Here is a 26,046-nt window from a genome sequence, read left to right on the forward strand (position 1 = left end):
TGCCCCAATTCTACTTTTTAAAACAATTAAAAGCTTTAGCGTAAAGAGCGAGGGATTGCGGAGGGGACAACCCATTTCATATACGGAGTAATTTCTGTTCGTTTTAAGTTTTAATGTCGCTCCTTACTTTCAGCTAAAAAAATTATTTTTTTTTATTTAATTACTTTCAGATAACAAAGCTATCAAGAAGTAAGAATATATAAATAGTATACATCAATGCTCTTATGCATAGTCATATTGCTATGTTAAAAGGAGAAGTTCTGACAAAGAAGGTGGAGTACAACTTTTTGGCCACCTTCCTTGCCTTTAAGAAACCATTTTTTGAACGCAAGTTGACAATTCTTTCGAGTATGTTATCAAGAACATACTATATGTATATTACCAAGAACATACATTATATTATCAAGATGTTGAATCACAACCTTAGGCCTGACCTTGATTTTAAATTGAACATAATTCATGCATTATTTATAGTAATTATATTAAAACTCTGACTTTGAAAGTTGAATACAATCCAATACAACGCCGAGATCCCCTTATACAGCTCAAAAAGTTTAAATAAATCTGATATTTTAATTTCTTAAGCACCAAGGACACCGGAAATGAAAACTAATTACTGTAAATTGCTTAAGTGAAAACTTACTCGACCATATACGTTTTGTATGTACGCCCTGTTCTTTACGCTGAAGTTTTTCTCTGTTTTGAAAAGTAGATTTGAGAAAAAGAGTCAAAGCTTAGCGCAAAGAGCGGGGCTTTGAGGAGGGAACAGCCCTTTCATATACGGAGTAATTTCTGTTCGTTTTAAGTTTTAATGTTGCTCCTTACTTTCAGTTTAAAAAAAAAAATTCAGTTTTTTCTATTTATCAATGAAAGAAATGAAGACATGAAATGTTCAATTGGGACAATACAGATTGAGGTTCTTTTGTATTAACCAGAACACACTCAAGAAGGTTGCTTTGTTCTGTCTGAGTAAAACTGGTTTTTCACTCACTTTCAGTTATAATAAGTTTATTCCTTCTTGGAAGAATCTATGATGCAGGTATATTTGAATTAAATATTTAATATATAGAAGTGGTTAAGATAGGCTAGGCATTTAATATGGTGGGTTCTTGGTAGCCATAATTCTCTGTAATTTTGTTACTAAAGTATTATGTTTTCATCATATTTTGGCATATTTCATTACGATCAACCTAACTTCACCTCTTGAGTGTGTTCTGGATAATACACTACTACTCAGATTGAAATCACCCTTGTTTCAGCCTTGGATATTTTGGCTAGCGCTAGATACAAGATAAATACTGAGACTACCCCACAGAGGATAAATATAAAATATTTAGTAACGGAAAACTGTCTTTAAATATTTTTATTTCAAGTTTCTACAATAAATAAAAATATTTATGTGCAAAAAGCATTGTTGTTTTTACCAAATTAGTTTCCACAAGTTGTTTTTACGCTTTGGTTTAGAAACACTGGTAAAACTTCTTGCACACAAAACCGACCTTTAATGTTTCATATCAGCCAAGAGAAAAATCCTAGAATACCCTGATTTTCAGTTATGGGTAGACCTAAGATTGAGTCAGGTGGCAAAAAAATTTTCCTTTTGATCTGCTTGGTACTATACGCCAAAAACCTGAAAAACCATGGTTGTAATAACGTTCAGCCTCATAGTAACCAAAAATTTATAAACACTTCTTTAAGCCGAAAACCTGAAAAACCACGGTTGCAATAGTATTCAGCTCATACTAACCAAAAATTTATCAAAATTTATTAGCTGGATTATAAATATATATATATATATATATATATATATATATATATATATATATATATATATATATATATATATATACATATATCAAGAATATTTCACAATTTCAAAAAAAGAAATGTTTATTCTGATGGCAGCACGGGGCCCTTGCAAATACGGGGCTCGATCAAAATTTCTATCAAATGCATTTTGGGAAAATATGAGGTGAGGAGAAGGTGTATCCACCCTCTGATCACTTTGAAAATTAAAAAGGAGACAAGTCCAATGAGCCTCCTCCGAAGTTTATACAATAACCCTTTCTATATACATACATTATATGTCGCCAGGGCATAACTATGCTCTTATTGCTGTGCTACCAAGTTTAATATAATTATATGCACAAGGGGTAGTATAAAAATAGGGAGATTTTTTGATATATTATTAGACTGTCATCGGAAATGCATATACTAATGATTTACTTTGAAGAGCAGTCTTGGGAAAAAGCTTGGTAAAAGAGCTCATTTGATAAAAGTGATGACAACTTGGTCCCTTTTTTACTATGCTCTTGCTAAGAAAAGGCCACATATATTTTTCTTGTGTGTTATTTATATAATCATGTAAGGGTTCAAACTTATTCCAGTGTTTGTTGGTTTTCTATAATAAAATTAAAAATAAAGTAATGTATGTGTACTCTTACTCACACTTAATTAGACCTCTTCTCACCCCAACTGGTGCATAAGGCATCAATAATGCCTCTCCACTATGACATCTTGAGCTTTGCAGACTAAATATCTTCCATTGATTACCTTAACAGTGCAGCATACTTCCCTACACATCATCCAACTGTAACTTTTTGCCATCTGCGTCCTCTGATACAGGAAGGGACCCAGCACCAAAAATTTTAAGGCAGTAGCTCCTTGCCCAGGCCCACCATAAATAAAGTAATGTATGTGTACTCTTACTCACAATTAATTAGACCTCTTCTCAACCCAACTGGTGCATAAGGCATCAATAATGCCTCTCCACCATGACATCTTGAGTTTTGCAGACTAAATATCTTCCATTGATTACCTTAAGAGTGCAGCATCCTTCCCTACACATCGTCCAACTGTAACGTTTTGCCATCTGCGTCCTCTGATACAGGTAGGGACCCAGCACCAAAAATCTTAAGGCAGTAGCTCCTTGCCCAGGCCCACCATAAGAACCATAAGATACTTGCTATTTTACTGATCACCGGGGGCTGTTTCTTTCTTTCACTGATGAAAGCATTTGTCATCTTGTGAGTCTAATGAATTGCAAGGATGCACCGAGGAGAATTTCTCTAAAACCCATGGATTCGTTATTCGAGCTGCTTAGTTAACGCCTAGCATTCACATTCGTATATCAGTACTTAGAGAACATTACTGCTAAAATTTTGTAACTCGAGTCCCACGGAGCAAACCGTATTCTGCCACACATTAATGAGCTAATTAAAAGGGATTCCTTGTGTATGCAATACATGCAGAAAGTTCACATTCAAGGTTTTCTTCACATTTAATGAAGACCACGAGGTACTTAAGTTTTTCAATCTAACCCAAGTATATCAATTCCAACTTGGAGTAGAGGAACAGGTACTTTATTTTGCATGATTTTTGTTTCTGTTTGTTCCAATTAACAGACCTGCTGGCCCTGCTGTATTTGCGAGTTTGATGATGCTTTACTGTATTTTCTCCCACAAATACAAAAAAAAGGGCTCAGTCCTCAGTGAAATCACCGTTACATAGGATGCGGCTCTGGCTCATTTGCATTCCAGCTTTGAAGTTACAAATTTTGAATTATTTAGTTAATGAGAATGGCGAATAATTTTGGGACAGAACACATCCTTAACGGACACTTGACGTTACACTGGACCGTTCAATAAGGTCCCCGTCATCAGTTTCTACGACACGCAGCTGCTCTTTGTACAGTGCAACAATCACGCACACGATCTTGTCAAAGTATCTATAAAAGTAAAGGATTTTTCGTAGCAAATCCCTGTGGATTAAGTCAAATGCATTTAAGAAGTCAATAAAATCTGCTATAGAGTCGTTCTGCCATTCATTCGATTCATCAATTAGCACTCTTAAACAAAAAATCAAAGCAACCACAAGATCTACCAGCCCTAGGGTCATGCTGTTCTTTTCTATATATTTCGTCCAATTTTGACTGAATAGGGTTTAGTAGCACTTGACAGAGGACTTAAGTTCCACCACACTTTAGTGTAATATCTCACCAATTATTAAAATCGACTATTATGCCTTTTTTGAAAAGCTTGATTATCACCACTTTTTTCCAATCAGCTGGAATACTCTCAGTTTTCCATATCTGAATAACCGTCTTAAGCAGGGGTTACGCCAATACTTGGGTTTCAAATTTCGAGAGTTTGGGCTGACGAACGTCAGCTCCTTCAGCTTTACCGTTATTGAGCTTGTGCAGTTCTGTCTGAACTTCAAAAAAACCTAATAGCTCCTGTGCTAACATAAAGTTGTTAAGAGTGGCGATTCATTTGAAAAATTTTTACGCCATGGAGGGCACAGAAAATTGAGTACCTCAGTAAAGTACTCCTTCCGCCTTTTATCAATGCCCTCTTTCGTAGTGAGTAGCTGTCTAGTCCATCTTTAATTTTGATGGCAGCATTAGGTCTTCTGAATTCACCAGTGATTTCTTTGGTAGTGTGATAAACTGTCCAGATATCACCTTTAGTAACAGCTACTACTTCAGCTTCAGCACCCTTTGTTTCAAGAAAATGACTTCTATCAGCTCTTCCAGATCACTTTACAACTTTTTCGGCTTCCTCATGCTTGGATCACATGCTTCTGATGAAACTTTCTTTTCTTTCTTTCAAGAGCTTTTAAGAATTGTTACCGATACACTTTTCCGTTTTTTTTTCCGTCTATCCTAAAGTATCTTAGCCTCATCATCACTCACTAGGATTACGAGTCTGTATTCAAAGCTAACACTATAGGCTTTTCTGACATTTTTGTCATGAAGCTTCTGAATATTAAACTTCACCTATTCCTTTTCCATAACAGTGGCTTTGCACATACTTCAGAAGTTTGTGCAAACAAAATTTAACTTTCCAAAAACCCAAGTGTTAGTTCTACAGTACAACCAAACAGTTCGTGGTAACGAACTGTAGTAAGGAGCGACCCGGCTCAATAGTAACCAAAAATCTAAGAAATGAAATTTTGATACCAATAGCTACATCAAAAGAATCGCATTTTAATGCTGGTTTTAAATATATAAGTTTCATCAAGTTTAGTCTTACCCATCAAAAGTTACGAGCCTGAGAAAATTTGCGTTATTTTAGAAAATAGGGGGAAAGGCCCTCTAAAAGTCATAGAACTCTTAACGAAAATCACACCATCAGATTCAGCGTATCAGAGAACCCTACTGTAGAAGTTTCGAGCTCCTATCTACAAAAATGTGGAATTTTGCATTTTTTGCCAGAAGGCAGATCACGGATGCGTGTTTATTTGTTTTTTTGTTTTGTTTTTTTTTTCTTTTTCCCAGGGGTGATCGTATCGACCCAGTTGTCCTAGAATGTTGCAAGAGGGCTCATTCTAACGGAAATGAAAAGTTCTAGTGCCCTTTTTAAGTGACCAAAAAAATTGGAGGGCACCTAGGCCCCCTCCCACGCTAATTGTTTTCCCAAAGTTAACGGATCAAAATTCTGAGATAGCCATTTTATTTAGCGTAGTCGAAAAACCTTATAACTATGTCTTTGGGGACGACTTACTCCCCCACAGTCCCCGTGGGAGGGGCAACAAGTTACAAACTTTGACCTGTGCTTACATATAGTAATGGTTATTGGGAAGCATACAGGCGTTTTCAGGAGGATTTTTTAGGTTTGGGGGAGGGGTTGAGAAGAGGGGGATATGCTGGGGGAACTTTCCTTCGAGAATTTGTAATGGGAGAAGAAAATTTCCATGAAGGGAGAGCAGGATTTACTAGCATTATTTAAAAAAAAAACAATTAAAAAATAAAAGTGAAAAAGCTTTTTCAGCTGGAAGTAAGGAACAGCAATAAAACTTAAAACAAACAGAAATTATTCTGTTTGAATAGAAGGAGCTTACCTCCTTCTAATACCTCGCTCTTTACGCTAAAGTATTTTCAGTAATTTCAACTACTTATTCTACGGCTTTTGTGATTCAGGGGGTCATTCTTAATGAATTGGGATAAAATTTAAGCTTTAGTGTAAAGAGCAAGGTACTGACGATGGGGCGAATCCCCTCATATATGTAATAAAAACATGAGAATACAAAAGTTCTTTACGTAAGCTAATTTATAAGTTACGAAATCTTTTACCAATAAAAAGATTCGTAAAAAATTAAAAGTTCTAGTTGCCTTTTTAATTAACCAAAAAATCGGGGGGCAACTAGGCTTCGTCCCCCGCTCTTTTTTTCTCAAAATCATTCGATCAAAATTATGAGAAAGCCATTGAGCCAAAAAAAAAAAAAAAATATGCAAATTTCGATTTGATTATTCCTCTGCGGAGAGCCAAAATCAAAACATGCATTGATTCAAAAACGTTCAGAAATTAAAAAAAAAAAAACAAGTTTTTTTAACTGAAAGTAAGGAGCGGCATTAAAACTCAAAACGCACAGAAATTACTTCGTATATGAAAGAGGCTGCTTCCTCATCAACGCCCCGCTCTTTACGCTAAAGTTTTTTACTGTTTTAAAAAGAAGAATTGAGAGAAAGAGTCAAACTTTAGCGTAAAGAGCGGGGCGTTGATGAGGAAGCAGCCTATTTCATATACGAAGTAATTTCTGTGTGTTTTAAATTTTAATGTCGCTCCTTACTTTCAGTTAAAAAAACTTGTTTTTTTTTATTTAATTTTTACAACTATGAATTGATAATATAAATAGAATTGAAAAAATTTAAAATGAGTAAAGGTAACTTTCCTTGTTTCTCAAGATAGATGTCTGTAATTCTCCTAAATGGAGAATTTAGCTATGGAGATTCCCATTCCCACAATAAACAGAAAATTTCAGCATAAAAAAAAAACAAAAACAAATACAAATAAAACACACAACCAAATAATGTATCCACAGCACAAAAAAATACGAAAGAGTAAGTGAAAGGACACTGTTAGGATTTATGGATAAACATTTTTTTTTTTTTTTTGCGTGGTGTGTAACCATGAAATGGCATTTGTCATTACATGGCGTAATTACAGATTCTTTGTATTGATCATTTTTGAAAATAAATGCAACATGAGCAAATTTAGTATACAGCAAAGCTATTTCAAAACTTTGTAAGATCTTATACGGTAGCACAGCATTTATATCGGTGAAAAATATCAATATAAATGACAAGACGTCCCACAAGAAATAACAAAAGAACTTGCATTTTTTACAATGGTAAAGTCAAAAAGTGTAATGACATGTTTGTCTAGTAAATTCTACTTTTCTCAGTCAGTTGGATTATTTTCTTCTTTAAGCACCGTTACGTTCCATCTTAATTCCAATTACATTGCGGTACATATATTGGTCCAAAAGAAAGAACAAACAAAGTTTTTGTCGTGACAGGCTACTTACTGTCGTCTGTCATCACAATTTACTGGAATCTACTTGTTGAAGACTTGAAACTATTAAAGGCTTCTATAAAATATAGAGCTACAAAAAAAAACTGATAAAAGAACTTTTAAGATATCCCATTGATGATGATTGCATGTACAGACGTGGGATATGGAACTGGGATGACATACAGGGTTTATCCAGTTGATGATACTACAAAAACCCCAAATTAGGTCATATGCTGTAAATGACAATAGCACTAAATTTTTTCTAATTTTTTTTTTTGGAGAAAAATAATGGTGTTCAGAAAAAGATTAACACCTATAAAAGTAAAAGATCGAGAAGCTCCAGATACAAATTGATCAGGTCTCTCAAGAGACAGTGATGAATCGGGAGAAGCTCGAAGCTTCAGAGAAGAGACAAATTGACTTCCTGGATTCAGATCTATCTTGCAGTATTTGCAGCGAGGTTAAGCAGGTTAAGCTACCACGTCTACATAATTTCTGCAAGACTTGCATGCTTCAATTGGAATGGAATCAAAATATTGCCCCATGTGCAGGACCAAGTACACAAAAGTTGGCCGTGAAGATACTTTTCTCGTGGGCTGCATGGAAAATCTTATACTGAAGATAAAAAACCAAAATAGCAAAATTTTTAGCCGCACGTATATAATTAAAAAGCAGCTTGGTTAAAACCAGTACCTTCAGTGGGGCTTCAGATAAAATTTCGACATTTTTATTAAATTGTTTTCATGATGAACTTTTATCATGAAGATTAATCAAAATAAAAGTTACAATTCCTGAATCAGATTCCAACGGTGATTTTTCCTCACTTGACTGGTTTCTTCAAATATTTTTTAATTTTTGGTTATTTGGAGTTTATTCTTTACTAGATTGCCCCTAGGGTGTGGAGGAGGCAACCACGATGTATTTTTTTTTAAAGCATTTTTTGTAGTGGTTTCTAGTTGAGCGAAATGTTATTTCAGAAATTAAAGTCTGGCTCCGCTGCAAACTTACTCAAAATCACAAACATCGTATAAGCTAGAATAACGATTTTATAGATAGCCAAAATTGCCTGCCTGGATGTGCACATATTCATACATGTTTTTTTTTTATATGTACACAAAATCAATATTTGGAACGAATTTTCAGACAAAAAAACATCCCCAATATCTCAAGAACAGCTAAAGAATAATTCTTTGAAACTTCGGGGAGTTTGAAGAGGATTGAACTAAATCAAAAGACGTTATGCACACCTATGCTGTCATTTGGCAATGCCGTTCTTTTGCCAATCATTGTACTAAAATCTTACATCTTTCGACAAAGAATAAAAGTGAAATCTTAGGACTTAGATCTTATTTCTTATGTGGTTCTTTTGCAAGCGTCTTTAATCATTCTGCTCTGATCAGCGGTCTAAGAACAATGTGAGTATATCATCAAAGTTCACCCATCATTGTTCTATGCGGCAGAAAAATGGCGTTCTTTGCACTTATTGGTAACATGAGTGACCATCAAGATCTTAGAAAAATGATAAACTAATGAACGGTAATCTGTGCAGAAATAAATATAATCTTAGAAGTAAGATCTTACTGCTAACAACGGGGTTAATGTCTCGGGAACAAATAATGGTTTGAAGTTTAAAATTTCAAGAATTTTGAAATAGATATTAAAATTAATCAAAAGACACTATAATTTTGTGGATTGTTTATGGATTTAAGAACATATTTCGTTCAATGATGAAAAATTTCTCTTCTTTGTAATAAATCATATTTTTAAATAATGATTATTTTACTATATTAGGCCTAATTTCATAAAAAAGTTACAAATACACGAACAGCAGATCCATATGCTCGTTTTTTTGGCATAGTGATATATTTTTTTTAATCGTTTCCATACTAAGTCCTTTGTTGGGAATCATTTAAGTTAGTTACCCATTTATTTTCTTGTAGATAGCTTGGGATCATGGTACTTGGAAGAAAACCAAATCATTGCCAGCAGTATTAACTCAACTGAGATAATAGAGACGGTGCACCCGAATACAACCAAGTATTGGCAGATTTAACAACATCGTTCACAGTCTTAGTTGGAATTTTCTTCCCGTCAGTAACAGGTGAATCCAATAGGCTATTTTCATATTATAAGTGCATTTAAAATATTATAATATTTAATAATATTTCATTATTATAAGTGCAACGAGTAGCTATCAATGTAGAGTATCAATTTAAAATATTTTAAATAAAAACCAGTTCAATGCACAAGAAAGTTAATAAAAAACAAGCTTTTTTAACTGAAATTAAGGAGCGACATTATAACTTAAAAGAACAGAAATAATTCCGTATATGAAAGGGACTGTCCCCTCCTAAATGCCTCGCTCTTTACGCTAACATTTTTATTGTTTTAAAAGTATAGTTGTGAGAAAGAGTCAAATTTTAGCGTAAAGAGCGAGGCGTTGAGAAGGGGGCAGCTGCTTTCATATACGAAATAATTTCTGTTTGTTTTAAGTTTTAATGTCGCTCCTTACTTTCATTAGAGAGACAATTTTTTCAATCTATTGATTGAAAAAGATTCGGAATCCCAATTGGTTGAAAACTATATTCTGCTCTTACTGAAGTTGCTTTTTTCTAGTTACTTTAAGGTCAATTTTAGTAGCCTAAATCCGGCTATTTGGCTCACTACCTAAGTTTGAACCATGTTCCAGTTAGTATTAAGCTGATTTTTTTCTTTTTTCCGGTTTCGAAAGGAATTTTTTCATTTTTTTGGATGGCAGTCTGGTTTCTGCCACTTAGTTAGACGAGTTCTTTTATTCCTCTCCCCAACTTCTTGCTTTTCAGTTTTGGTTCTGCTCTTCTCTCTCGTCTCTTTCTCCTTTTGTCTCTCTGCTTGGTCTTCTCTCTACTTTTTTATAATTTTCCCATTTCCTCCTCCTTCCCTTTAATTTTGTGAATTTTACAGCATGGTTTCTGTTTTTCTGCTAGCAATTGCTTCGAGAGAGGCTTGGTAGTGTTTTTTAATCAAACAGTTCGTCGTAACGAACTGTAGTAAGGAGCGACCCGGCTCAATAGTAACCAAAACTCTAAAAAACGGAATTTTGATACCAATAGCTACATCGAAAGGATGGCATTTTAATGCTAATTTTAAATATATAAGTTTCATCAAGTTTAGTCTTACCTATTAAAAGTTACGAGCCTGTGAAAATTTGCATTATTTTAGAAAATAGAGGGAGACACCCCATAAAAGTCATAGAACCTTAACGAAAATCACACCATCAGATTCAGCGTATCAGAGAACCCTACTGTCGAAGTTTCAAGGTCCTATCTAGAAAAATGAGAAATTTTGTATTTTTTTGCCAGAAGGCAGATCACGGATGCATGTTTATTTGTTTGTTTTTTCCCCAGGGGTGATTGTATCGCACCATTGGTCCTAGAATATTGCGAGAGGGCTCATTCTAACGGAAATGAAAAGTTTTAGTGCCCCTTTTAAGCGACCATAAAAATTGGGGGCACCTAGGCCCCCTTCCACGCTAATTTTTTTCCAAAAGATAGCCATTTTATTCAGCATAGTCAAAAAACCTTATAACTATGTCTTTGGGGACGACTTACTCTCCCACAGTCCCCGTGGGAGGGGCTACAAGCTACAATATTAGACTAGTGCTTACATATAGTAATGGTTATTAGGAAGTGTAAAGACGTTTTCAGGGGGATTTTTTGGTTGGGGGAGGGGTTGAAAAGAGGGGAATATGTTGGGGGAGCTTTCCATGGAGAAATTTGTCATGGGGGAAGAAAATTTCCATGAACGGAGCACTGGATTTTCTAGTATTATTAAAAAAAAACAATAAAAAAATAAATATAAAAAAAAATTCAATTGAAAGTAAGGAGCAGCATTAAAGCTTAAAACGAACAGAAATTATTACACATATGAGGGTTTCACCTCCTCCTAATACCTCGCTCTCTGTGCTAAAGTATTTTTAGTAATTTCAACTATTTTTTCTACGGGCTTTGTGATTCAGGGGTCATTCCTAAGGAATTGGGACAAAATTTAAGCTTTAGTGTAAAGACCGAGGTACTGACAAGTCGGTGAACCCCCTCATATATGTAATAAAAACATGCGAATACAGAAGTTCGTTACGTAAGCTAATTTGTAAGTTACGTATATCTTTTACTATTTAAAACGTTCTTAAGAAATTAAAAGTTCTAGTTGCCTTTTTAAGTAACCAAAAAATTGGAGGGCGACTAGGCCTCCTCCCCCGCTCCTTATTTTCTCAATATCATTCGATCAAAACTATAAACCATTTAGTCAAAAAATAAATATGCAAATTTTGTTTTAATTATTCATCTGTGGAGAGCCAAAATCAAAACATGCATTAATTCAAAAACGTTCAGAAATTAAATAAAAAAAAACAAGTTTTTTTAACTGAAAGTAAGGAGCGACATTAAAACCTAAAACGAACAGAAATTAAATTGTATATGAAAGGGGCTGCTCCCTCATCAACGGCCCGCTCTTTACGCTAAAGTTTATTACTGTTTTAAAAAGTGGAGTTGAGAGAAAAGTCAAATTTTAGCGTAAAGAGCGGGGCGTTGATGAGGGAGCACCCCTTTTCATATACAAAGTAATTATCTTAAGGGTGCAATTATTAGTAAGATGCAGGAGAAATTCAAACTGTGTCCAAATGTGATGGAAAAGTGAAAACTATACTTTATTAGATGGGTGTTATACACTCTGTTCAGTCTCAACTAAAATTGTGCAAATAAAAATTGTACTTCACTGTTAGCCAGTGCACACTCGAGAATTGAAGTTAGATTAATCCTAATTAAATATATTAAATATAACGAAAATAATAATAGTAACAAAATTATCGAAACTACAAGAATTAGCGCGTTAGGTATTTAACGTAACATATCCCAACCAAAATACCATCGCTATACATTAAACATTTATTAAAAAAAAACATACCAACAACGTATATTTCCACTGAGCTTAAGCTAATTGTCTGCGCATACAGACTGTACATACCGGTTATTGTCTGATCATTGCAATGAAAAGTCTCGATATGTACTGGCTAACAAGAAAGTACCATACAAATATATCAAACAGTTTGTGATAACGAACTATAAGTAAGGAGCGATCCGGCTCAATAGTAAATGAAACTCTAAAAAACAGTATTTTGATACCAATAAATATATATAAAAAAAAAATTTGTATGCTGATTTCAAATATATATATTTCATTAACTTTACTCTTACCCATCGAAAGTTACGAACCTAAGAAAATATTCTTGATTTTCAAAAAAGGAGACAACGCCCCCTAAAAGTCAAGTGATCTCAATAAAAATCGCATCATTGGATTCAGCGTATCAGAGAATCCAACCAAATAGGTATCTGCTAAAATGTGGAATTTTGTATTTTTTGCCAGAAGAAAAACCACAGATGCGTGTTCATTTGTTTGTTTCTTTTCCCCCACGGGTGATCATATCAACCCATTGGTCCTAGAATATAGAAAGAGGGCTCATTCAAACGCAAATTAAAAGTTCTAGTGTCCCTTTTAAGTGACAAAATTGGAGGGCAACGAGGCCCCTTCCCCCACTCTTTTTTTCCCAGAATCGTCCGATCAAAATTTTGAGAAAGGTATTTTGGTCCTTCATAGTTGAAAGATTCAATAATTCTGTCGTTGGGTATAACCTGACCCCCCAGCCCCAGGGGAAAGGTCTTTAATATATGAAATTTGCCCATTGTTCGCGCATAGTGTTTGTTATTGGGATTTAGGCATACATTTCTGGGTTGGGGGGATAAATTTTCTGTTGGGGGTTCTTCCGTGGGCGAATTTTTGATGGGGAGGGAAGATTCCAGAGAGTGAACTTGTCAGGGGGAATTATACACTAGAGGAATTTGCCAGAATTCTTATACAAAATTATTTTTATACGTCTTGCCTTCTCTTTACCGTCTCAATTTTACGCGCGGGGTGGTTAAGAGTAATTATCCGGGGTAAATTTTCACCGGGATTGAGTTTTCTAGAGGATATTTCCGTGAAGATGGGGTTTCTCCGTGGAGGTGGCGCCAGATTTCCCGGCTTTATTTAAAAAACAACAAAAGTTTAAATATATAAAACAAGTTTTTTCAATTGAAAGTAAAGAGCAACATTAAAACTTACAGTGAACAGATATTACTACGTATATAAAGGGGGTTGTCCCCTCCTCAATACCTTGCTCTTTACGCTAAAGTTTGAATTTTGTCCCAATTTTTTAATAATGAATCCTGAAACAAAAGGGCCGTTTAATTAAAATAATAAGGCACTATTTAAAAGTATTGAAAACTTTAGCGTAAAGAGTAAAGCGCTGAGGAGGGGGAAACCCCCTTTATATACGTAATAATTTTTGTTCGTTTTAAGTTTTAATGTTGCTCCTTACTTTTAGTTGAAAAAACTTATTTTTTTATTAAATTAATAACTTAGCACGCTTACTTTGGTTAAATATCGGAACTTAAAATCTTATGTTAATGCTAGCTGAATGTGTGATGCTGCGTTTTAGTGTGTAATTCCTTGTAGTTGTTGTCTTTGTCGTTATTAAATAAATAAAAAAAAAACAGTTTTTTTTTTAACTGCAAGGAAGGAGCGACATTAAAACTTAAAACGAACGGAAATTATTCCGTATATGAAGGGGATTTTCCCCTCCTCAACGCCTCGCTCTTTACGCTAAAGTTTGACTCTTCCTCCCAACTCTGCTTTTTAAAATGATAAAAACTTTAGCGTAAAGAGCGAGGCGTTGAGGAGAATATATTTAGAATCAACATAAAAATGCGATTCTTTTGATGTAACTATTGGTATCAAAATTCTATTTTTTAGAGTTTCGGTTACTATTGAGCCAGGTCGCTTCTTACTTCAGTTCGTTACCACGAACTGTTTGATAATATCATACGTATTGAATTGATCCCAACACATATTTATGAATGGCTAAGTTGCAAAAAAATAAATCATGCTATGAATAGTTCGTCTGTATTCAATTTAATTTGTGAAACGTCCTTGATTCAATTCCTACCGATAGTGCCTTTTTTTTTACCGGATTTCCAGTATAATTGAATAATAACAATGCTCATTCTTGGACAAAATAAGGGAAGGGTAGGTAGGTATGCGTTTATTTGATCATAAACAACTTACTAAAATTGCACTTACAATCAATAATAGGCTGCTCAATTTAGGGACCTAAAATGTCCCTTTTCAGCAGCAAAACTACAACAAATAAATGATAACTATTCATTCAAAATCAAAGAAATACGCAAAAACAAAAACAAAAAAAAAAATAGACGAAACACTATCCAATCTCTAAATAGCCATCTCTCATCATAAAAAAAGAAAGAAAAAAAGGGCATAAATTTTTAACCAATATAATTTACAATTTCTTCTAAAAATATTTTTTTATTCTTACTTTAAATAACATAAGGTTATCAGACGATCTAACACTCTCTGGAATTGAGTTCCAAATAACAACACTTACATGTTTAATCATACAGTCAGATAGCGTTGTATACCTGATTTCACTAGTCAACTGTTCAGAGTTCCGAGTAGAATAATCGTGATAATTTGAATTATATTGAAAAAAATTCTAAAATACAGAAGAGACAATCCATTTAAAACCTGGTATATAAAAATTAAAACCTGCTGAGACTTGATAAAACCAATATTCAAAATATCTAAATTTCTAAAACAATCTATAGTACTACCACACGCAAGATACTCACCCAAACTTCTAATTGCTTTATTCTACATAATCTGGACCCTTTTCACATGACTACAAAATTGCTTGCATACAATGAACAACCATACACTAAATAAGGATGAATAATTGAATAATAAATTGCTTTCAGAACATGTAGAGCAAAAAAAATTTTGAAATCTTCATAAAATATTAACTCCACGAGCCAATTTTGAAGATTAAACTTTGCAATGATGAATCCAACTAAAATTTACATCAAAATAAAATCCTAGATATCTACATTGAAAAACCTTACTAATGGAAAGACCTTGCAAAAGAATACTATGACAATTATTTACAACTTTACCAATACGACTAAAAATCATATAATTAGTCTTCTCAATATTCACTGCAATAAAACTATGCTATGTGAACTGAGGTAAATTCTCCAGAGCTACATTAGTTATCTCTATAAGATCCTCGACAGATTTCCCAATAACTGTAAGCGCTGTGTCATCTGCGAATGATGTAACTACTGCATCAGGAATGTAAAAACGCGTTGTATCCATGTATATAAGAAATAGTAGAGGTCCTAATACTGAACCTTGGGGTACTCCACAATTCACATTGAAGGCTTTTCCTACCACATCATCTGTCATAACTTTGATGGACCTACCATGCAGGGAAGACCTAAACCAATCCAAACACTTTTCACGGAATCCTAAACAAGCTAGCCTACTTAATAAAAGATTAAAATCAACGGTATCAAATGCTTTTCTAAAATCTACGAACACAATAAGAGGGATAAGATTCTTTTCTAGGGTACTATTAACACACTCCATTAGATGGTCTGCCGCATGAACAGTTGAATGTTTAGTTCCGAAACCGAACTGTGACTCACTTAATATTCCAAGCTTGTCTAAATATTCATACAGCCGTTGATGTACTATTTTTTCGTATATCTTTCAGAATAAGGGTAACGATTGAGAATAGGGGGGAATTGATGTGACGAATTATACAAAATTTGGTAGCCTTCAAGTATTTTACATATAAAATTAGCACAACTATGACAAAAGAGAATGTAACAAATTTGGACTAGTTTGCTACAATTAAAAAATAAATAGAAAAAACGAAAAAAGCATAAATTTTTAACAGTAAAATTGAATTACTACAATGTTTCCTACAATATTAAAAAAATCAAAAAAGTAAAAAGCATAAATTTTCAGCCGTGAAACTGAATTCCTACAATATTTGCTACAATATAAAAAAAAATTAGTGCATTAATTTTTAGCCGTGAAATTAAAGTCTGGTTAAACTAGTGACAAACAAATTCAAAATAATAGTTGTTTTGGTTTTGGACCCGTAATGGACTGATAAACTTCTTTAACTGTGTATATCTTCGGCATTGGCGCACTTCTGTAATCCTATTTGTTACTGCTATTAATGGTTAGCATAGTTTATTGGTGGTCTGTAATACAACTGCTGACAAACAACAAACAGTTCATTGATATTTACAGAAATATTGTAATTTTTAAACAATATGTAAACCGCAAAAATTCTATAGTTACTGGATGTGAAAAAAGAAAAAAAAACAATGTGATTGTCTTTTAGGCTTCAAATTCTTAATCTTATCCTTTAAATCTTTCAGGAAATTTCGCCACCTGCGTTCGGTTTATCTTTTTCTTTTCTAGTTTTCAATTACAAAAATAATTTCCAAAAAAAATTTCTAATTTTCAAATTACTCAAATAGAGTTTATCAATTACATACAATTTGTTTTTACTGGAAGGATATTAAGTTGCTGATTATAATTATTATAAACTTTTTCTGGTCAAATTTTGAAAGCGTGTTTCATATCGAAAACTTGATATTGAAGATACCTTCTGTTATTCTAAAGCAAACATTTTATTACGAGTCTACCTTTTGATCTTAAAGTCCTTAGAAGATAAACTCTGGAATCCCTTCCTTTCTGTACAGTATTTCAGTGAGTGAGCTGGAATGTCCTTTGAAAAATTTCCTGGAAAATTATGTGCTTGAATGAATTTTTTATTTACAAATTCGATCTTTATTGGAAAATTTTCCTTTTGTCAAATTCTGAGAAGTTGTTTAGTTCTAATTTATAAAAGTCAATTGTGCAAAGATATACTGCAAATTAAAGCAAATTAACTCAAAAACACTCGCCTTTTCTCATTTCGTGTGATATCTTATCAAAAATTACTCTGATGAGTATAGTTGGGGCACAACCAGCCCTTGCCTTCAGCTGTATTTAAAGGGTCTCTTTGTAAGATGCCCCATTCTTTGATCCATCCTCAAATGCTCTAATTGTACGCCTATGATTAGTATCTCAATAATCTTAAAGTGCACGCATAGGTTTTAATTTTGGACTATATTTTTTGGTCACTGTATTTTTGTAGTAAGCTGAAATATACTTAAACCATAACTAATTTTTGAAAAAATTTAGGAAGACCTAAAATTTATTTTTTTTTTTAATTTTTGCTGTAATTTTCCTTATTTTCCTTATTGATCTTTTTATTTCTAAATTAGTTTGAATTTTGATTGCAAGAAGCAAAAACTATTCTATTTTTTGAAACCAAATTCTCATTGATGGATTTTGGATACTTGTGTCCTCGCTAGATTCAACCATTGGGAAAAAGACTTGATCCAGGCCCAATAGACAGCAGAATTTCCAGTATGAAAATAATTCATACCAGCAGAAGTAGCTACAGCCTTATAAAGAGCAACCCGTGGCCCATAGTAGCTAGATTATAAAAAAGTTTTTTTTTTTAAACTTTCTAGAGACATATTTATCCAACATAAACAAAATTAAAAAAAGAAGATTGGTGACCGATCTGACACCAGGGCTGTATCAAGGTGGGGGGGGGGGGATTTGAACCCCCACCCAAAATTTTTGTTTGACTCGTACAAAAAAATGTATCTAATACAATTTTTTCTCGTTGTGTAAAGTTGTTTTTTTCTTTAACCCGACCCCCGAAAAAAACTACTGGATATAGTCCAATCCAAAATCCTTCAAAATAACACCGAACTGAAATAATAAGTACATCATTGTTATTGTCATTGTTGAAACTGTTTAACTGTAGGTCTAATAGTTTTTTTCCTTGAATTATCCGAAAATCATATTTATGAGTAAATGTTAGAATTCCGCCAAAAAAAGGTAAAAAACAGAAAGAAGGAAGACCCCCTTTCGTTTTGATTGTCTTAAATCTGAATAAACCGAAATAGCTGATCTATATATTTTAGTAGCTACCCAAGGATTCTATGAATATCTAGTTGTCTTTCATGGCAAGAATGAATCAAACCAACCTTTGCTTATTTTGTTTATTGTTAGCGGGTTTTGCCACAAAACTTAAGACTTATTACAGTCAATTGTTCTTGCAGCTAATCATTGATTTCGTGTGATTAAGTATGAATGAATGAATGAATGACTGTATTTAAAGCCATTTTTCAGGCCGTATGCATACATATATAACAATAAATTATGTAACAATCGACTTTCGAATAACAAGACCCTTCCGGACAAAATTTGCCACTGCTACTATATTTATTTTCAACGTCGACTTTAAAGTTCCAAGAAGGGGTTCACGACCATCCACCCAAAGAAAGCTCCCTCTTAACTCATTGAGCCCCTGAAACCTGAAAAGAAAATGGTCTAGCCCATCAAAATCACCGCAAATTGGACAAGTATACCGCATTTCCGGGTGACACGTATTTTTCCAAATACTGTGAAGAGGGAGACAGTTTGCTCGCACCTGCATCCAAGACCTCAGGGATTCTTTTGGAACCCCTAATTTAAAATATAACTCTTCACCATAATTTTCTTTCACCTTACAGTAAGAACTTAAGCTTTCCGACTGGCTAAGGTCATTCCACCATTTCTGAATTCACGTTGTCATTGCACGTATCTACGGAGAATTTTCTTTTGAGAAAAATATTGGCTTTTTTCGGAGAGGGAGAGAACACAAATTCTAAAAGAGACTAGAAGTAGCAAATTAAATAGAAAAAGGAAATAATAGGAGAAATCGTTAAAATTGCAAAATTTTGGGTACAAAAGTCAAACTCTCGAAGGTTCAGCCCATGTACCTGGCCAAAAGCAAGATACATTTCAGGCCTATATCCCATATTTGTTTTTCTGGACTTTGTCTACTTTAATATCAATTCCATTTATTCCTGCAATTCCTTGCGATCCTGTTACGAATTCTTATTTAATGCTAATACTGTAGACTGTATACTATATATTTCGTATATAGCAGATGAAATAAAGTAAAACAGTTCAAAATAGGGATGATACCTTTTTATTGACAGTGAATAGATATAAAATTATTTAACTGGATATTTCGAACACATATACAGTGTTAATCATCAGCAGTAATAGAGTTTTACTGCTGATGATGAACACTGTATATGTGTTCGAAATATCCAGTTAAATAATTTTATATCTATTCACTGTCAATAAAAAGGTATCATCCCTATTTTGAACTGTTTTGCTTTCGTCATGGAAAGGCAGTGTCGTCTTCGAAGTTATCACCGCAGATGAAATATTTAATAAATTAATTTAGGGACGTTTTTGCCTTGTTAAATTTGTATGGATTTATCTATATTAAGCCCAACAAATATTCAGCGGTGTAAACTGTAGATAATAATTTTGCAAAATTTAGTTTAGAGGCTCCTATAGCTTTTTAACCTGTGTTAAATAGTAAAACCAAGAATATTTTAAATTTTTTCGTTTAAAATATATCACCACAAGACATTTTACAGGATATCTAAGAAGGACTTGAGAATGCTCCACAAATTTCATTATTTTTACCCTTTGAAACATTGTATTCATGAACGAATTCATGTTTGATATAATACTCTTGAAATTAGTTTTTTCTTCTCCTGAAAGATTGATGCATTCAACAAATAAAGTTTGCATGATGCTACTGCAATAGTGATTACTTAAATTACTTAAATAATTTTTTTTAAGGTATTATGGCTGGCTGCAACCGCTCTGGGGATTTAGCTGACCCTCAAAAAGCAATCCCTCTAGGAACTATTGCAGCGATTCTAACTACTTCATTCGTCTATATATCCTGTCTTTTTCTTTTTGGTGCCACTTTGGATCCACTCCTAATGAGAGATAAGTAAGTGTTACCCAGTACTTCGTCTGATGAACTCTTCTTCATCCTTTTCTAGTCTACCTGAAATTACCATCCATTTTTTATTTTATTTTTTACCTCGAAATTTCCGCTCGCCTTAAGTTTTAGTGTTGCTCCTAACTTTCAGTTTAAAATTTTTATTTTTTGATTTAGTGCCCTAATGAAATCACGTTTAAAATCATGTTACCATGATATAAGTCAATTATTATCTACCCCACAAAGAAGAAATGACAGTGGATAGGAAAAGAAATATTTTGTATAGTACTTTTAAAGAGATATAAATTCCCCTTTCCAATTAAATAGGAATTTTTTCTCTTCGTTTTTTACGCGTCAGATGTAAAGATACAAAGCCCTTACAGAAGGGCTAATAAAATTTAAATATCTTAACCTTTCTTGGAATGTTCTTCAACCTGATTTTTTTTTCTCGAAAAATTCTTAGAATATTACTATGAAGATATTTTATTCTTTTTTTTTCACGGCAGATTTGAATATATACGGGTGAAAACTAAAGTAAATGCAACTGCACCTAGGCTAAAGGTTTAAGTTGAAATATTTGAAATATTTGAATAAAATACAAAGACAAAAATCTACATTCTTGGAATTGACTGGGATAGGGGTAATAGAACCGTACTAATAAAATCTAATCCCTTGTTCACTTTTAAGAGCCTCAGTATGTTAACTGCCTTTGGGCTTCTTTATTTCCGGGTCCTATTTTTTAACTCAATGAATCAAATTGCAAGTTACTAATTGAGGCCGGATTTACTCAAAAACCTTATAAAAAGAAATAAATATTTTCAGCATCCATTATTACGACACTTTTAAGGGAAGGACATATCTGTAATCAAGGAATTTTTTTGGAAAATACTAAATACGATTCGTGGAATTTACAATTTTGCTCAAATAATAGGAATATGTGTTTTTTTGAAAAGCAAACATTCGAAAAAGATAAGGAAAAAAAGGAAGAAAGAGAGAGAATGAGTGTTTTATTAAATTAAAATTTTATATCGAAAATTTTCTGATGAATTCTAATAACTTGAAAAAAATAAATTGTAGAAGGATTCAGAATATAAAAGTTTATCCTGAAGACATTTTTTTGTTTTTTTTATTTCATGGGTGACTGAATATATTTAAGGAATGACAAGAGTAGCATTGATAAGTATAAAAATGTGAACAGTAAGCAAGAAATTGAGCCAAACATTCTTCCAAACAGAGCTGTCAAAATCAGTGCTCTCCGCTTTGGTGGACAGGCGTTTTTGTCCCCAGATTCTCCCTAGATTTAGAAAAAAAGACTTTTGGGGTATTTTATTGACAAGAGCCTTTTTTGGAGTTTTCATTGGAAAATTGAAAAAAGGAAAATCCCCTCCAATATTCTTCCCTTCCCCCAAGATTTTGTGGAAAATTTTTCCATGGTATTGTGTTGCGAGAGCAACACTTTGGTTTTGTCCCAGTTTTTTTTTGCGGTTTTTACGGAAAGTGTGGACCTCAGGCCAGATTGATGAATATGACATTACATTTTGGAAAGCTCCTTAAAACTCTTGCCTGGGGCCAAAAAGGATGGTTTTTACTTGTCCACGAGCCAGAGCCTATGGTGTGCGAAGTGAAGTAGAGTTATATAGCCTATGTCATAAAGGAGTATCTGAAGTTGTGCAGCCAAGCTTTTATTTCATCAAACCATGTTTCTGCTTTCGAATGGAAAACTCCGTTCTAGCAGGCAAGCAGGCAGGCACTACTTTCAAATTGAAGATGGACTAAAATCTACAAGTGTTAAATATATGCGATAATTACCCCTCCCCCACAGCCAATATATCTTCTTTGAGTGATAAATAGAAAAAATTACAGAAGCAAAAATGTGGCATTTTCCCACGGGTCACTGCCATCTATTGTTTCTACGTATTTCTGTTCGTGATTTCAGCTTATCATTCGGTTTTATCATTCGGTTTTTCGGACTTGGGATTGCAGTAGAGAAATGGTATCAGATGTGCCTAATAAATTTTAAAAGTTCTCTCATTGCTAAAGAAATTGGAGCTTATCCTTTGCTCCTTTCTATGGTGACGTTAGAAAGTTGGCCTACGGCAAAAAAAATCAACTTTTGAACTAAGACAGATAGAATTTTTTTCTTCGGCAATAGATAGCTCTTGATTTGCTGATCAATGTATATGACATCCATTTTTTGGTGCAAAAATTCCTTAATGAGGTATACCAGTTTGAAAGTTTCAAGGGGTTGACAACTTCAGTAGTAAGGTACACACTGAAACAAAATCTAGGCCGATACAAATTGTGAGACATATAGAGAACTTTTAAGCAACAGTGGGCTCTTAGGTAATAATCACCTTGGGCAATGAGGGGTTAGCAACTTTTGATAGTTGGTGTATCTATTATTTCTTTCCAGTGTATTTGATGGTAAAACCAATTTGGTTCCAGTGGTAAGACATGTAGGGGACTAGTAAGTAATAATCTGCTGTTAGGCTACAGTCAAATTCAGCGATGAGGGGTTTGCAACTATGCTAGTTTGTGTATCGATTTATTCCTTTCCGGTGAACTTGATGCCTATCACAGGAGAGGGACTTATAAGTAAGAATCGGTTCACTTCAGGCGAGAAAAGGCTGTTAGCTTATAATCATCTTCGGCAATGAGGGGTTTGCCACTTTTGCTAGTTGGTGTACCTATTATTTGTTTCCGGTGTATTTGATGGTTAAACCAATTTAGTTCCAGTGGTAAGACATGTAGGGTACTTGCAAGTAATAATCGGCTGTTGGGCTACAATCATCTTCAGCGATGAGGGGTTTGCAACTTTTGCTAGATGGTGAACCTGTTTATTTGTTTCCGGTGAACTTGATGTCTATCACGGGAGAAGGACTTGTAAGTAAGAATCTGTTCAATTTGGGCTAGAAATTTGTGCAAATTGGTCACATTGTATTCGATCTCTTTAAATCTGACAGAAACAAGTATTTACGCAACGGATACAAACGATAACGTAAAACAATGAGTTAGATTCGTAATAATTAGTGTCACCTATGGTATTTTAATCCAGAAAAGTTACGGATAGCTTTATAATACCAACTAGATTATATAAGATATTGTTCCAAGTTTTCATCCATCACGATGTTTACGATTGAAAAGGATAAAGTTCAACTGGCTGTAAAGTCAATTTAGTCTCTTCTTTCGATATTATTTTGTAGTTGTTGTTTTTTTTTTAACTCTGAAGAATAGCCTTTGGTCATGTGATAACTGATTGCGTTCTTGTTTGAACATACCATTTTGAAAACTTCGATAGGCTGACAACTTCATCATTTAACCTATAGTGAAGAAACAAGCACAAACGAGAATGTAAAACAATGAGATAGTTTCGTAATAATTAATAGGATGCCATCTATGGTATTTTGATCCTGAAAAGTTGGGGATAGCTTTATAATACCAACTATATTATATAAGATGTTGTTCCGAGTTTTCGTCCGTCACGATGTCTACGATTAAAAAGGATAAAGTTCAATTGGCTGCAAAGTCAATTTAGTCCCTTCTTTCGATACTATTTTGTTGTTGTTTTTTCAAAACTGAGGAATAGCCTTTGATCATGTTATTACTGATCAATAGCGAAGAAACAAAATCAAAGTGTTGCTCTCGCAACATTTTAGTCGGCGAAGCTGGAAAAGGTAGCCGCAACACTTCACGTTGCCCGGGCAACGTAGGTATAGTTTTCACTGAAAATGACTTTTCTGGCACTTCCATTGAAAAGATTAAGCAAAACAGTAAGTTGCTCCCTCCCTAATATTTTAAGAAGGTATTTTTGGAAGACTTGCAAAAATGGTTTGAGACGGAAAGAATTGAATTTATTTATAATATTGTAACAATATACAATACATATTTATATTTGAACCGAGACAGGTAGCTATCCCCTTACACCATCTTTTAGGTGCCCTTATTACATTGTATCAAAAGTGTTCTAGTTCAATTCAGTTCACTGAAATTGTCCCTATAACACTGACCAAAGAGTATTTTGGACTACCGGCGTAAAACAGAAAGAAAATGTTATATGTGCAGTATACTCTTTTTGGATGACTGGAGGAGAGAACGGCTTGTCCCTGCCCCTGGTACGCACTTAAGTCTTTTTAACCGCCCCCCTCCACCAAAAAGAAAGAGGAATAACTTCTACTTAGATTTTCAACTTGATCAACCATTGCTGAATCCCAGAAAAGTTAAACCGACCTTAAATGAAATAAATCGGGGAAGGATTCAGAATATGAGAAGGTTGTGGTAGAAACCACATTTATTTTTTTAGTTTTGTCAGTGACTTCACATTTTTAAGGAGCAACAAAACTAGCGTTGATGACTATAAAATGGAGAATATCGAATGGAGAAGCAAGATATCAAGAAAAAATTATTCCAAACAATCTTTCAAAACCAGTGTTGTCAATTAGGTCTGGGGTATCGCCCCCTATATTTTCTCTATGTTTTGAAAAAAGGAAACTTTTAAGGGTATTTCCACTGAAAAATTACGTTTGGTATTTTCATTAGGAGATTGGAAAAGAGGGCAAATTTGCCACCTCCAGATTTTTGGCCCTCCTTATTAGGTTTTGTGCAACACTCTTTTACTGCATTTTTTTTTTAAACAAATTTTTGGTATTTTTTTGAAAATCCCCCCCCCAGATTTTGAAGTAAATTTTGATCATCACCTCCTACATTATCATGAATTAAAGGAAATAAATTTATACTTTTAAGTGACCGTCAAACGCAATACACATAGACAGACTAAAGATCTTTGAGGAATTGCCACCCCTCCAAAGTAAGTTTTTCACAATTGGTGACCTATTATGACAAATCTAACCTAGCGACTTAAAACTGTTTAACTTTACAGAAATTATAATTTCGCATTTCATAAGGCTTTATTGTAGAGAACTCTATTGACAGCTAAACTCTTTTTCTACTCTCTTACATTTAATTTGTCTTTCTACTTTAGGCTTATGTGATTTATTTTTCTATGTCTGGGCAAAGTATAGGTGGAAGACTGGTTCTTGCTAATACAGCAACTCTCTTTCATTTTCTTTAATTTAATCTCTCTTTCTATTTGAGGTTTATATGAATTTTTTTCTAGTTTCTGGCAAAGTATATTTGGAAAACTGGTTGTTACTAATATACCAAATCTCTTGCTACTCGATTTAATTTAATCTCTCTGCCTACTTTAGGTTTATAATATTATTGTGTTTTAGGTTTGGGCAAAGTATAAGTAGAAAAATGGTTGTTGTTAATATGACAACTCTCTTTTACTTTCTTTAATTTAATCTTTCTTTCTACCAAAGGTTTATGTGAATTTTTCTAGGTTTGGGCAAAGTATAGGTGGAAAACTGGTTGTTGCTAATATGGCTTGGCCAAATGAATGGGTGATTCTAATTGGATCATTTTTGGCAACAACTGGCGCTGGACTCCAGAGTTTAATTTCTGCTCCAAGACTTTTACAAGCCATAGCCAAAGATGAAATTGTTCCTTGTCTTAAAATGTTTGGAGTTCAAGCTTCAAATGGCGAACCAAGAAGAGCCCTCTTTATGTCTTTGCGTAAGTAGATGTATCTTTTAAAACTGCATAAAATTGTTTGTAGAAAGATAAGTCAGTATGACAACACCGGATTTTGCACATTATAAACTTTTCAGGAAAAAGAAAATCTGAAAAATGAATTTTTGTTTATTTTGATGAGCTGCGCTAAGGTATTTAACTAGCGTGTAAGGTATAAGACAAACTTACTTTTTATGTAAGAAACTCAAATTTTCAGCTGTTTTTGCGTTTTAGAAAACAAAATATAACTCATTTTTGAAAAAAAACTTCTGACTTATGTGAAAAGTTAAAAACATACTTTGTGTGTTAAAAGCCAAAGGTTCTGCTATTTTCTATATTTTGGAAAAGGAGATATAAATTATTTTGGAGAAGACACTGCCTTTT

General features: G+C 33.7%; 1 protein-coding gene across 1 annotated transcript in view; it reads left to right on the forward strand.

Annotated features, from left to right (window-relative positions):
* LOC136028534 (solute carrier family 12 member 6-like) overlaps positions 1-26,046 on the forward strand; it is a 236,358-nt gene that overhangs the window by 127,737 nt on the left and 82,575 nt on the right. Inside the window, 4 exon segments of the mRNA XM_065706380.1 lie at positions 9,236-9,313; positions 9,316-9,396; positions 19,947-20,103; positions 25,433-25,665. Coding sequence (XP_065562452.1) covers positions 9,236-9,313; positions 9,316-9,396; positions 19,947-20,103; positions 25,433-25,665 — 549 coding nt within the window.

The sequence above is a fragment of the Artemia franciscana genome, chromosome 6 (genome assembly GCF_032884065.1).
Source record: "Artemia franciscana chromosome 6, ASM3288406v1, whole genome shotgun sequence".
NCBI classification, from domain to species: domain Eukaryota; kingdom Metazoa; phylum Arthropoda; class Branchiopoda; order Anostraca; family Artemiidae; genus Artemia; species Artemia franciscana.